Genomic DNA, 13144 nt, shown 5'->3' with positions numbered 1-13144 from the left:
CACAAGCTATGATGACTTTCACCTTGATATTTTAGCGCGGATGTATACCAGCTTAACTGCACTGTACGGGGCGAGAACGAGATTTTTCAACTCGCGTGATTCGCGTCATTCGCGGAAGCAGAAGCAGCCTCATCATCTCATAACCAGGGCTTCAATCGCGTCCTTAGCGCAGCCTCATCATCTCATAACCAGGGCTTCATTCGCGCGATTCGCGCAGCAAGTAGGTCTATTGGCTCTTTGCATTAGCATATAAATCACTCGCGCTTGAGGCGCCATTCGCGTTTGGTCTGAACACAACATAACGTTACTGTGAAATTACCGCATCAAACGTGACGTGCTAACATGCTATGAAGCCGCCGGGTTTGCTTCAGGGAATATTAATTTTTAAGAAGCTTCCCAATAGAAACATCGACAAGACTAAGGTTGTTTGCACATTGTGCAATGCGGAATTGGTTTAAAAAAAACACTTTCTCTCAACAGGTAGTGGTCTAGCTTTAGTTGAAACCAGTAACTTTGTATTGAGATCTAATGTATTATGGCTCCTGTATGACATATCGCTTGTTGCTCCCTCACTCTTTGTAAGTCGCTTTGGATAAAAGCGTCTGCTAAATGACTAAATGTAAATGTACTGTAGGAGCTCTTCCAGTCTCCAGTACCACCTAAACAGAAATCATCCCTTAGCTAATGCGGAAGTAAACACAAGTTCATTTTATTGAACATAATTTAATTTTCATCACCAATTATCATAGTAGAACAGCTTTCTCAAGCAGTTTGTGATGCATTTTGGAAACGGGAGATGAGCCCCTGGTCTAATGCGCCACCTGGCTTGAGAAACCCGTTCTCAAAGACTTACTTTTAGTCATTATTTGGGTAGCACACATATTCTGAATGCCTTCGGCAGAATTCAAATGAGCCATTTTAATCTAGATTAATCTAGATTAATCTTGGAATTCATCTAGATTAATCTAGATTAAAAAAATTATTCTATGCCCACCACTAATATATATTCATTTACAACACAACAACAGTGATATAGTCTCTGAACCCAGTACTGGGTTTCTAACCTTGCTCATACTACAGTATATTCCAGAGAGACTTGCTTTCTGCAGGAATTTTCACACTGCACTGTCTAGAACACACAGAAGAGGCAGCACGATGGCTTTTCAACCATGTCCTTGTATACTTTCTAGGATCAAACTTGGAAGTAGGCGGGCCATTGATATTAATCATCATCAAGTTTGAGATCAGTAATGAAAATTGTAAAAAGCGCTATATAAATAAAGTTGAGTTGAGTTGAGTTGAGTTGAGTATGACAGCCATCTGGTCTGAGTGTATATAGTTCATAAGGCTAAAGTTCCTCTCACACTCTGCGTTACTGACAGGGAATGTTTTTATACAGTTAATGAGAGGTTTTAGGTTCTTGGGCTCTCTACTGGGCTCTTCCAGTAGGTCCTGCATCCCATTCAGTGCTTGGTCTGTGCACAGGTTAAATCGCTTGCAAAGTCGCTTAATTTGTTCTTCACCATGGCGGAGGCTGGGCTTTGATGGCCATTTACTCTGATCAAGGATGCTGAGGTCCTTGATGATCTCATTCTCAAAAGACAAACCGTTTCTCCAGATTGTTTACAAGGCTTTGTAAGAACTGGGCTGGATTGATAGACCTCAGCTTTGCAATCATTTTCAGTGCTGTAAATCGATTCTTCCCTGTCTTTTTAGCTTCTAAAGCCTCACTATATTTCTCACCTGGACTTCTTTGAATGACTGGATCACTCCGATTGTGTGTTTCAGCAGATGCTCTGCTCTGAACGGAGTTATCGAACGAAACTGAAGCTCCTGTGACAGGAGACTTATTTCATGGAGAGTGCCATACATGAGCCCAAGGTCACAAATAAATTCTGGACTTTGAACACAGTCTAGTAAACCTCTGTACATTTGCCTGTCTTTGGTGGACCTCGTATCATCACAGCAAGCATTTTTAAAGTGCTCCACAAGAGCTCCCATGGATGTCCAAACAGCACGAACAGTCGGAAAGCTACTGGCCACCCAACTACATCCAAGATTCTGCCAATGCGAAGAAGTTGTGAGCATACTTCAGATGCGGCATTTATTCACAATCTTTTTTGTTTGATGTACTATACAGAGAATATACTTTCTGGATAAAAGTTTTTAAGTGATTGACAGAGTTTACCTCATCAACTGCATCTGACACAGCAAGTCTATGGTTCATACAGTGCCAAACAAAGAGCTTTGGGAATCTCGAACTTAATCTGGTTGCGACTCCTGACTTCTTTCCTAACATGACACTGGCTATACCAGATACAAAAGTTACTAAGTTTTCATGAAGCCACACTTCTGTAAAGCCAGCATTAGTTAAACAGGTGAGTAACGCCTGTCTATGCCATCTGCTCTCTGATTTTCCAGTTCAAGAAGTTCAAGGAATATGAACTCCAGGGCTTTCTTTTTGAATTGATGCTTTAATAGAAACTGTCATGACAGCTTTGTGACTTAAAGAAGATGCCTCTTCAATTAGGACAGCTAACTTACTGGATGATGCTATAATGCTACTGACGATTTTGCTCTGCATCTCACTGGCAACATGTTGTATTATTTGGGGTGCTCTGTAACGTGAATGAAGTATGAGCCCATTTTTACACAATTAAATTCCTGCACCTCAATGACGCTCTCATGGTCAGAAAAGGGTCAGTTCTTTTTGGCCAGATGGTAGGCAGTTTGAAACGCAGCTTCAATAAAAGAAAAAAGAATAGTCATGTCACCTCCAGGGTTCCGTAAATTACACATGATGTAGCTGTAGCTATAGCCATGACTGTCGAGCCCTGACATGTTATTAACATCATTTACAAGGTCCAGCAATAAAAAATGGCCCACGCCCACCTACCATAGTTGATGTCTTCATCCGAAGTTGTACCGGCATCTTTGGCTGTGGGCGAAGAGGCAGCATCTCCTTCACTGGCAGCATCTTCTCTGACGGGGGTGGGGGGCAAAGCGGGAGTCAACGTTGGTACTGCCGGTGTAGCATCGCTAACATTAGCTGAGCTGCTGGCTGATGTTAATTCGCGGGGAAGTTTAAAATTTTCAAACAAAATTTTAGTTTGGATCACTCGCTTCATCTTACCGGTTCATTACAAAAAGACAAATCATTTCAAGTAAACTTGTAAAAATAAATTTGTCTTTAGCAATATTTACCTCGGCATGACCCGCCCTTCTCTGCCTCCGATTGGCACATTCGTTGTCATGCCTAAAGTTAACCAATCTAATCAGTAAAGGCAGCGAGTACTCCCCAATTAGAGGCAGAGTAGGGTGGCTCATGGCTTCACCATCCTAGGGAAAAGATTGAGATTGAGATTCAATTTTATTGTCATTACACATGTACAAGTACTATGCAACGAAATGTATCCAATTTGGCTCGCAGATACAACTGAATGTTTCGGATCAGGGGGGATTTAGGCAAGGCAAGGCAAGGCAAGGCAATTTTATTTATATAGCACATTTCATACACAGTGGCAATTCAAAGTGCTTTACATAGAAGAAATTAAAATAATAAAAAGAAATAAGAGTAATTAAAACAGTTTATAAAAGTAAAATACAGTACAGTACAGACAGTCGGACGAACATTGGCACAGTGCTCATTCATTAAATGCATAGCTAAACAGATGCGTTTTGAGTCTGGATTTGAAAGTGACTATTGTAGGAGCACATCTGATCTCCTCTGGAAGCTGGTTCCAGCTGCGGCTGGCATAATAGCTAAAAGCAGATTCGCCATGCTTTGAGTGAACCCTTGGTATTTCTAGCTGATATGATCCTAGTGATCTGAGTGATCTGTTGGGTTTATATTCATTGAGCATATCTGCAATGTATTGAGGTCCTAGGCCATTGAATGATTTATATACCAGTAATAATACTTTAAAATCAATCCTAAATTTAACTGGGAGCCAGTGTAAAGACCTGAGGACTGGTGTGATATGTTCATATTTTCTAGTTCTGCTCAGAATCCTGGCGGCAGCGTTCTGTATGAGCTGCAACTGTCTAATGGTCTTTTTGGGAAGGCCAGTGAGGAGTCCGTTACAGTAATCCACCCTGCTGGTGATGAAAGCATGAACAAGTTTCTCTAAGTCTTGTCTGGAAACAAAGCATCTAATTCTTGCAATATTTTTCAGATGGTAGTATGCTGATTTGGTTATTGCTTTGACATGACTACTGAAACTAAGGTCTGACTCTAGTGTCACACCAAGATTCCTGACTTGATTTTTAATTGTTTCACCCCTAGAGTGAAGGTATGCGTTCACCTTGAGAACTTCATCTTTGTTTCCAAATGCAATTGCTTCAGTTTTGTCTTTGTTTAATTGAAGAAAGTTTTGACACATCCAATTGTTGACTTCATCGATGCATTGGCACAGGGAGTCAATGGGGCTGTAATCGTTAGGCTATAGAGCTAAGTAGATCTGTGTGTCGTCTGCATAGCTGTGGTAAGCAATTTTGTTCTTTCTCATTATTTGGCTCATTGGGAGCATATACAGGTTGAACATGATTGGCGCAAGAATTGAGCCTTGAGGGACTCCGCATGTCATGGATGTCCACTCAGACTTATGATCTCCTATACTCACATAATAACCTCTCCCATCTAAGTATGACCTGAACCATTTTAGGACTATCCCAGAAAGCCCCACCCAGTTTTCCAGCCTGTCAAGAAGTATGTTATGATCGACAGTGTCAAATGCAGCACTGAGGTCGAGTAGTATCAGCACTGATAATTTGCCTGAATCAGTATTTAAGCGAATATCGTTTATTATCTTTATGAGCGCTGTCTCTGTGCTGTGATGTGGTCGGAAACCAGATTGAAAATTGTCAAAGTATCCATTCGCGCATAAGAATTTATTCAGCTGATTGAAGACAACTTTTTCAATGATCTTGCCTATGAAAGGAAGATTTGAGATCGGTCTATAGCTGCTTAATATGGTCTTATCCAGATTGTTCTTTTTCAGGAGGGGCTTTACAACTGCAGTTTTCAGGGAGTTTGGAAAACTCCCAGAGAGCAGTGAGGCATTTACCACTTCTAGAAGATCTGCTTCTAAGCTGTTTAACACACTTTTGAAAAATGATGTGGGAAGTGTGTCAAGAGAACAGGTTGATGTTTTAAGGTGTTGTACGGTTTCTTCCAAAATTGTGCCATCAATTTCTTTGAAGTCAGACATAGTAACAACTTTCTCAGGTGGTTTGATTATCTGTCTAACCCCAGGGCAACTCAAGGATGTGCTGATCACCTTTCTGATATTATTGATTTTCTCACAGAAGAAAGAAGCAAACTCACTGCACTTGTTGTCTGAGATCATTTCACTGGGAATCTGGTTTGGCGGGTTTGTCAGTCTCTCTACAGTAGCAAAAAGAGTGCGTGTGTTGTTTAAATTACTGTTTATAATATTTGAGAAGAAAGTCTGTCTAGCTTTGCCTAGTTCCATATTAAAAGCATGTAGGCTGTCTTTGTAGATGTTATAATGGACTACAAGTTTTTTCTTCCGCCATATGCGTTCTGCTTTTCTGCATTGTCTTTTCATATTTTGCACTGCTGTTGAGTTCCTCCAAGGTGCTTTTTGTCTGCCACTCTTCATCCTGACTTTCACAGGAGCAATATCATCAATTACAGTTTTAACTTTTGAGTTAAAGGAATCAAGGAGAAAATCAACAGAGTCTGCAGATATGCTTGGTGTTAAGGATATAGCCTTCATAAATAGTACACTAGTGTTCTCATTTAAGCATCTCTTCTTGACAAACACAGACCTAGCTACAGTGGCAGGAGAGATCAATTTATCAAAGAAAATACAGAAATGATCAGACAGTGCTAAATCCTTGATAACAATCGATGAAATGTTTAGACCCTTACTGATAAGTAAATCTAGAGTGTGCCCACGATTGTGTGTGGGTGCATGTACATGCTGAGTAAGATCAAAAGTTTTTAAAACAGTATTGATTTCTTTTGCCATATTGGTTTCTGCATTATCTATGTGGATGTTAAAATCTCCAGCAATGGCAAAACAGTTAAACTCTGAGGTAATTGTCGATAACAGTTCTGTGAAGTCCTCAGCAAAGGCTGGAGAGTATTTTGGAGGCCTGTAAATAATGATAAGTAAAATGCGTGGAGCACCTTTTAACACAATACCCAGATATTCGAAAGACAAATAATTCCCAAATGATTTTTGCTTACATTGATAGATATCTTTAAAAAGAGCAGCTAGACCCCCACCTCTCTTAACAGCTCTGCAAACACTCATAAAAGTAAAGTTAGGGGGGGCTGCTTCATTTAGGATTGTTGCACTGCAGCCATCTTCTAGCCAGGTTTCATTCAGAAGCATAAAATCCAGATTGTTTGTGGTTATTAAGTCGTTGACTAGAAGTGATTTATTTTTAAGTGAGCGGATGTTAAGGAGTGCTAACTTAACAGTCTTATCCCCACAGCAATATTAGTTTGACGTGTAATAGGCACCAGATTAGTTAGGTTTGCAGTACGGCTATTGAAGGCCTTAGACTTTCTATCTTGTAATAGAACAGCAATAGAGGAAGATGCAGGCACACTGGGTTCCCGCTTGTTCTGTAAACATTTGAGAAAGTTACTGTTATCAAAACGGGGACCCGACACACATCACTGAGAGCTGGTATCAGTTGTTTTCGGTTCACCTCGAGCAGATGAAGGAAGGTGTGGGGCCTGGCGTTGTGGCAGAGGCCGAAGAATTCTCACAGGAGCGGTAGGGCGAGCTGGGCCCACAAGCTTTGCTGCAGGCTTCGAAGTCGGTGGTAATGGAGCCTGTCTTTTTTTGGTTGTTATCTGGGGGCTTGCAGCAAAAGAGTGGGATAGTCTGGTTCCAGCATACACCAGTTCTTCCATTTTCTGTGAGAAGCACAGAAGGGGCGAGGCTGGAGAGAGGGAAAAGGTGTCTGGTGAAAGGTCCCGTTGCTCTGCTGTTATCGGAGGTTGTGATATGCTGTCCTGGCTTCCCTGGCTGTTTTCCAGGAAGTCGTCCTTGGGTGCTGAATCTTCAAGCAGTTCTGATATGTCTGTCTGTGATGAGCTCTGTGGGCAGGGCTCAGCTGAGATTGTGTCCGTGAGCAGAGGTTGTTGTGGTGGAGTGATGTTATCATGTCCATTTTGCTGCTGAAGTGAAGTCCCATGGTCATTCATACTGTGTCCAGATGTGTGTGTGCCGTTCAGATTGAGTGGATTGGCACAAACTGCAGAAGGATGATTGAGGGAGAAGTAAATATTATCCTTTAACACTATTGAACCAAGTTTGTTTGGGTGATGCCCATCCCGATGAAAGAGTTGTCTCTGACTCCAGAAAAGATTGAAATTGTCAATGAAGTTCACTCCTTTTATATTGCAGGTTTTTTGCAGCCACGTATTTAGCCCAAGTAACCGTGAAAACCTGTTTGTTCCTCTTGCTGGGAGAGGTCCACTGATGAATGTTTGAACTTTCAGTCTTTCAAGTGTTTCAAAAAGTTCATTGAAATCCTTCTTAAGGAGTTCTGACTGCTCTTTATGAATATCATTCTTCCCCACATGAATGATGAGTTGATTTGCAGTCTTATGTTTCATCAGAATATTCTGAAGTTCCCTGTTAACATCAGAAGTTGTTGCTTGTGGAAGGCAGCACGTAGTTGTATCCCTGCCGCTAATGTTTCTGATTATGGAGTCCCCCACTATCAGAGTCCTGGGCTCTGCTGCTCTCTGAGCGGAGTGCCTGTGTCTGCTCAACCTTGAGCGCCAGTTAGCATCAGTGTTAGCTACTGGCCCATTCAGTCTGTGTTCGATCACATTCATCACGTTTGGGGATTCCTCATTTACATTCATTAGCACTCCAAATCTGTTCTGAAGATGTATAGGCGGTGGTAGGAGACTAGTGTTTGCAATCCTTGTCAGAGCTGTATCTGGGGTAGAGGATGCTACTGCAGTAATATGTGATGCTCGTGACAGTCTGATGTCTCGAGTGCCTTTGGGTCTCGCTCCCTGTTTGTGCCATCGATTAGTAAGTCGATCGGCTTGTTTCTCTACCTGTCGAGGAGCACTAGTTTTATGGGACTCACCGGTATGCTGAGGGTGTCCATCTTTTATTTTTTCATATTCAACATCATATTTGATATGCTTTGTTTGTTATGCCATAAAATAGGCAAAAATACAAGCCATCATTATAACAATTAATGCACAAACTATGGCGCAACAAAAAAGCACCCATAACAAATAAAAATACAAAAATGGGTTAAGGAAAGCAACTAAACAAAAACCAATAAGACACAATATATAAATGCCTTAACATAAAATACAAATGTAGCTTCAAATCAATGTCACTAACCTAAAACAAAAAATGAATAAAAAATAATTCAGTTAAAAAATATATGGTTTAAAGTTAAAGTTCACCCAAAAGGAAAATTCTGTCATCATTAACTCACCCTCTTGTTATTTCAAACTTTTATGACTTCTTTCTTCTGCAGAAAACAAAAGAAGATATTTTGACGAAACTTGGTAACCGAACAGCGCCGACGCCCATTCACTTCTATTGAATGGACACAAAACCAATGCAAGTGAAAGGGGGCCAGTTACCAATAAATGGTGACGGAATCTTTTTTGACTGTTACTAGTTTTATTTGTTGTACCAGTCTTTTTTTGATTTCACTTCTCCCTTGGCAGCCTTGGTCCATTTTCCTGGATTAATTCCAACAAAGTGTCTGAAAAATAAAAAGGGAGGATTTTCTGTGAACAATGTTTTAAAAACAAAGATTACTGAGATTTCAGTTACACTTTTCAATAGTGTTTAATTATAGTTAGGTACTTCAGATAACATGGATCAACGATAAACAATACTTACTCAACACTTATTCATCTTTAAGTAATTAGATTAAAAGAGATTATTGTATTGTTTTATGTATTTCTATAATTTACACCCCAAACACAGAGGACGCCTACCCGACAAACCCACTGAAACTTCCGACCTCCTTTCCTCTATTCTTATTCTTGACTTCTCCCCCTGTCATGCATAAGGGGTAGGAAATGACATATTGGGCAATTCAACTGTGCTTAAATAGTGGGATTGTAACACCTAGTCAAGTGGTCGGCAACAGGCAGCCCGCCAGCCATAACATCTGGTCTGCGTCAGCAGCATTATTTTATATATATATTATATTATGATATAATAACTATATTTAAAAAAGTAGGCTATTCTAGTTGCATTTCTTCATCAATTAATTTCTTAAATTATCCTTTGACCCTGTTCCGGCTCACCATGTAGCGGCAAATTATTTTGCCGCTTACGATGCCAAACTTACTTGCCGAGTATAAAAACAAGTTATCAAATTTCTTAAAGCTAAGAATCATTCTTACTCACAGGCGTTATTGCTGGTGGCACTTTTTTAATGTATGAATTTGCGAAAGGCATTTATTAATGAAACAACATCTACACATAATTTTTATATCATATGTTTACATTTAACAAACTTCTTTGTGCACAAGATATCAGGCACTCAGTCCCTACATGTCATTAATGCTGCGCGCATTCAAGTTATGCTTTATGGATCATCAGTACTGTTGCGAGTACTTGTTATGCTGTATTGGTATGTGTGATTTCACATGCAAGAAAATATTTTTAGCGAAAATAACATTGAATTTAAAGCAAAACTACTAGACAAAAGCAAATAAAATAAAAATTCAGCAATGGTTTAAAACGGGTAATTAAGAAAATGTAAAACGTTATTGTCATATGTGTGTTGAATATATTAAGTAAATAAGGGAATCTATTCAGTGATTGGTTCATGCCAAAGTCATTATTTCAAATCCTGTTTGCTACAAAGCAAAGTGTCGTAAATCATCTCTAAGCCTGAGACTGAAGATTTAGTACTACAAGTCATTAAGCTGCTTTATAAAGAACTTTTAAGCACAGCTTTGAGCCAAGTTTTTTTTTACTACTTAGGTCCAAGTCAGTGAACTCTAGCAGCAAGGTTGCGAATTGCAACCAACCGCTCACTCCACCCTTCCTTTTCGAAACACTATGACACCTGACCGAACATGGCGAATTATATGCAAAGGGACTTTTTTGTAGAAAAAAATAGCTCATTCTAAGGGTAATAAAAACATAACGCTTCATCGTGTAAGCTCTTTATACATCTCTGAAGGCATAATTATGTATATTATATTGCATTTTACTCAATTGATCCTCAACAAAATTAAACACTGGACCTTTACGTTTGTTTGAAAGAATTATGTTCGACACAAGCACTTCAAATGATTTATTTATACTCTGTTTGCTATATAGAAATTTAAGTTTTTAATTTTAGCACATTTTCCAAAACTTAAATAATTACGTTTACATCAAGTATTCATACCCTTAACTCAGTACTTGGTTAAAGCACCTTTACAGCCTTGAGGTCACCATGCAATCAAACATGAAAATTCTAAGTGTTTTACACCGTGTTGCAGTGATTGTTATAAATGATTTATCCGTGCACACCATCATTTTTTAAATTAATTTGCACTTGTAATCTTTAATCTAAAACGTTAAGCTCCTCTCTCCCTCTCAACAACAACTCTTCACCACATGACGTCAGCAACAAAAGAGAGGTAGGACTATACTGATTGTTCAATGGCCAAGCATTTTTAGTCCTGCCCTGCAGGTCCAACTTTATCAAAAAAGGGAAGATAAAAATGCATAATATAGCCCCGCCCTACATTTTTTCTAATTTCATAAGTCGTTTGGATACACTTCACGATATGGAAAAGAAGTCAATCGCAACTTCCGTTTTATGGTGACTTAGTTTGGTGACAAACTTAACACATATGCATTTGGCAATTTTCGGCCATTCTTCTCCTCAGATTCTCTCAAACTCTGCCAGGTTGAATGGCGACCATCAGTAGACAGATACTTTCAGGTTTCTAAAGTGATGTTCAGTGAGGTTCAAGCACTGGTTAGACCACTTATGGTCATTGACAGAGTTCATAAGTCACTCCTGCATTTTGCTTAGGATCATCATCTGGCCGAGGTTCTGAATGCGCTGGACTAGGTTTTCATTAGGGGTATCTCTGTATTTTGTGCCGTCGAGCCTTTCTTCTACCCTGACAAGTCCCTCAGTCCCTGCTGCTGATAAACACACACAAGCATGATGCCTCTACCACCACAATTTACTTTTGAGATGGTTTTGTGTAGGTGATGAGTAGTGTATAGATATAGGTATTAAATTAAATACACTACATAAAAATATGTTAATATAATATAAATTATTTTATATTTATTCAAATTTAAGTATTTTTACATTTAAAGAATGTTTTAAATTTTAAAATTTAATGATGATCAGGTTGACAAAAGACATTGTTCAAGTGTATTTTAGTGCAGAAACTGATTGACCTCTCTCTCTCACTCACATGTACACACTCAAGCATCTTACATCTATGTTTAAATATGTGACATAGACCGTTGTTGTCCTTTTAAACTCTTTGTTGTACATCTAAAATGTGTGTGTTTGTTGGTCCAGATAGAGGTAGATGGAGAGAAGGTTGTTGTGTCCGGAGAATGGGATTTGGCCTCGCCACTGCTGCCCATCACCATCAATGGAAAACACAGGACTTACCAGGTTCTCACACACATCCAATGATGTTGGAAACCATTGACTGTTAGGATGAATGTTGGAATGTTAAAAATAAATGCACAACCAAGGTGGTAATACACCTTTTGTTAGCATCATTGTAATATAATATGGTTAGTTCCAGTTATTGATTCTGATTGGTAAGGAGCTGTGCTTTGTTAATGATAAGGCATAGCTATGCAATTCTAGAAGTCGTTTGCACTGCGCTCTTGGGAAGGTAACTTTTGTATTACCTTTAAAAAATGTCAAATATGTCAAATAACTTTGATGCCCCAAATATTTAATATGTTAAATGAATGAAATGGAACCTAAATAGAAGAAATAATTTGTATAAAACATTGTACGCTAATCTACATACTTTTAATGTGGCTGTGGGTCAATGTGAAAGACACCTATTAAATATAATATTTGATATATCAATTGATTATAATTGTAAATAATACCATTACTTTTCTGGAACAATAAAATACGACATAAATTGTACTATTTATTGCACAGACCACAATTGGTCAACAAATACTGTAAGTCTAAAAATAAATTATGCTTCTAAAGACACATACAAACTTCACAACTGCTAGACAAACTGTACTGTACTACTTTTTTTCGTAGTTTCTTACAAAAGTAAACAGTTTAATAACAAGAAGTGTTCTTAATGTTTTAACTGCTTTCCAGCATGATAGCGGAATGTAAGTTTGTGCATACTTTAGGATGCATTTTAGGAGATGGAATATTTAATTACTTGCCGTTTCACATCATTCTATCCATTTAAAAAAAAGGTTCTGTGCTCTGTTCTTTGCTTCACATTGCCGTGACATAAAGGCAGAAAGTAAACAAACTCCCACACAGGCTGTTGCTTCATATGTTTTACTGCGCAGTATGGATGTGCAGTATAGGTTTTCAGCACATTTCAGTGTGGATAGGCAGCATTTGGAAAACACTTGAAAACGTCAGTGTGGTTGAAGACCGCTTCATTAGATTAGAATTACTTGTTCTATGGTATGCGTTTATCTGCAGTCTGTTAGTTTATCTGCATTTTGTTAACCGTACGCTATTCTTTACCACAATTACCACATACTAATATTTATGAATGCCTATGACTACTCTTACCAAGCTTCTATGTGTAAATTTGCTGTCCCCTCAAAATAACTTAACATATCGCCATTCATTTCTAAACCGCTGGCAACACAAGTGAGTACACCCCTAAGTGAAAATGTCCAAATTGGGCCCAAAGTGTCAATATTTTGTGTGGCCACCATTATTTTCCAGCACTGTCTTGAGCCAGAGGCAGATTAACCATATGGGCAATTGGGCAAGTGCCCAGGGGCACCAAGACTTTAGGGGCACCAAATAAACCCGCAATACATTTTTATTTTATTAATGTACATAAGCAATTGTTTTTTAAGACTTATATCATGCATCTGCGCTAAATAGTCATGGATCCTTGCGCGGGAATACCCCCACTTTCAGATAAAAATGGTTCTGTCCTCAGTACTTTTTCGACTCACCTCCG

The 13144-nt window shown here is 39.0% G+C and overlaps 1 protein-coding gene across 2 annotated transcripts in view; it reads left to right on the top strand.

The window, feature by feature from the left end:
* Positions 1–13144, top strand: part of pcca (propionyl-CoA carboxylase subunit alpha) — a 105221-nt gene that overhangs the window by 78235 nt on the left and 13842 nt on the right. For both annotated transcript variants that reach the window (XM_056764039.1, XM_056764050.1), the window contains exon 19: positions 11524–11622. In XM_056764039.1, the coding sequence (XP_056620017.1) occupies positions 11524–11622 (99 nt within the window). The remainder of the gene's footprint in view (positions 1–11523; positions 11623–13144) is intronic.

Source organism: Triplophysa dalaica, chromosome 2, assembly GCF_015846415.1.
Source record: "Triplophysa dalaica isolate WHDGS20190420 chromosome 2, ASM1584641v1, whole genome shotgun sequence".
In the NCBI taxonomy this organism is placed as follows: domain Eukaryota; kingdom Metazoa; phylum Chordata; class Actinopteri; order Cypriniformes; family Nemacheilidae; genus Triplophysa; species Triplophysa dalaica.
This window is presented reverse-complemented; position numbering and strand designations above follow the sequence as displayed.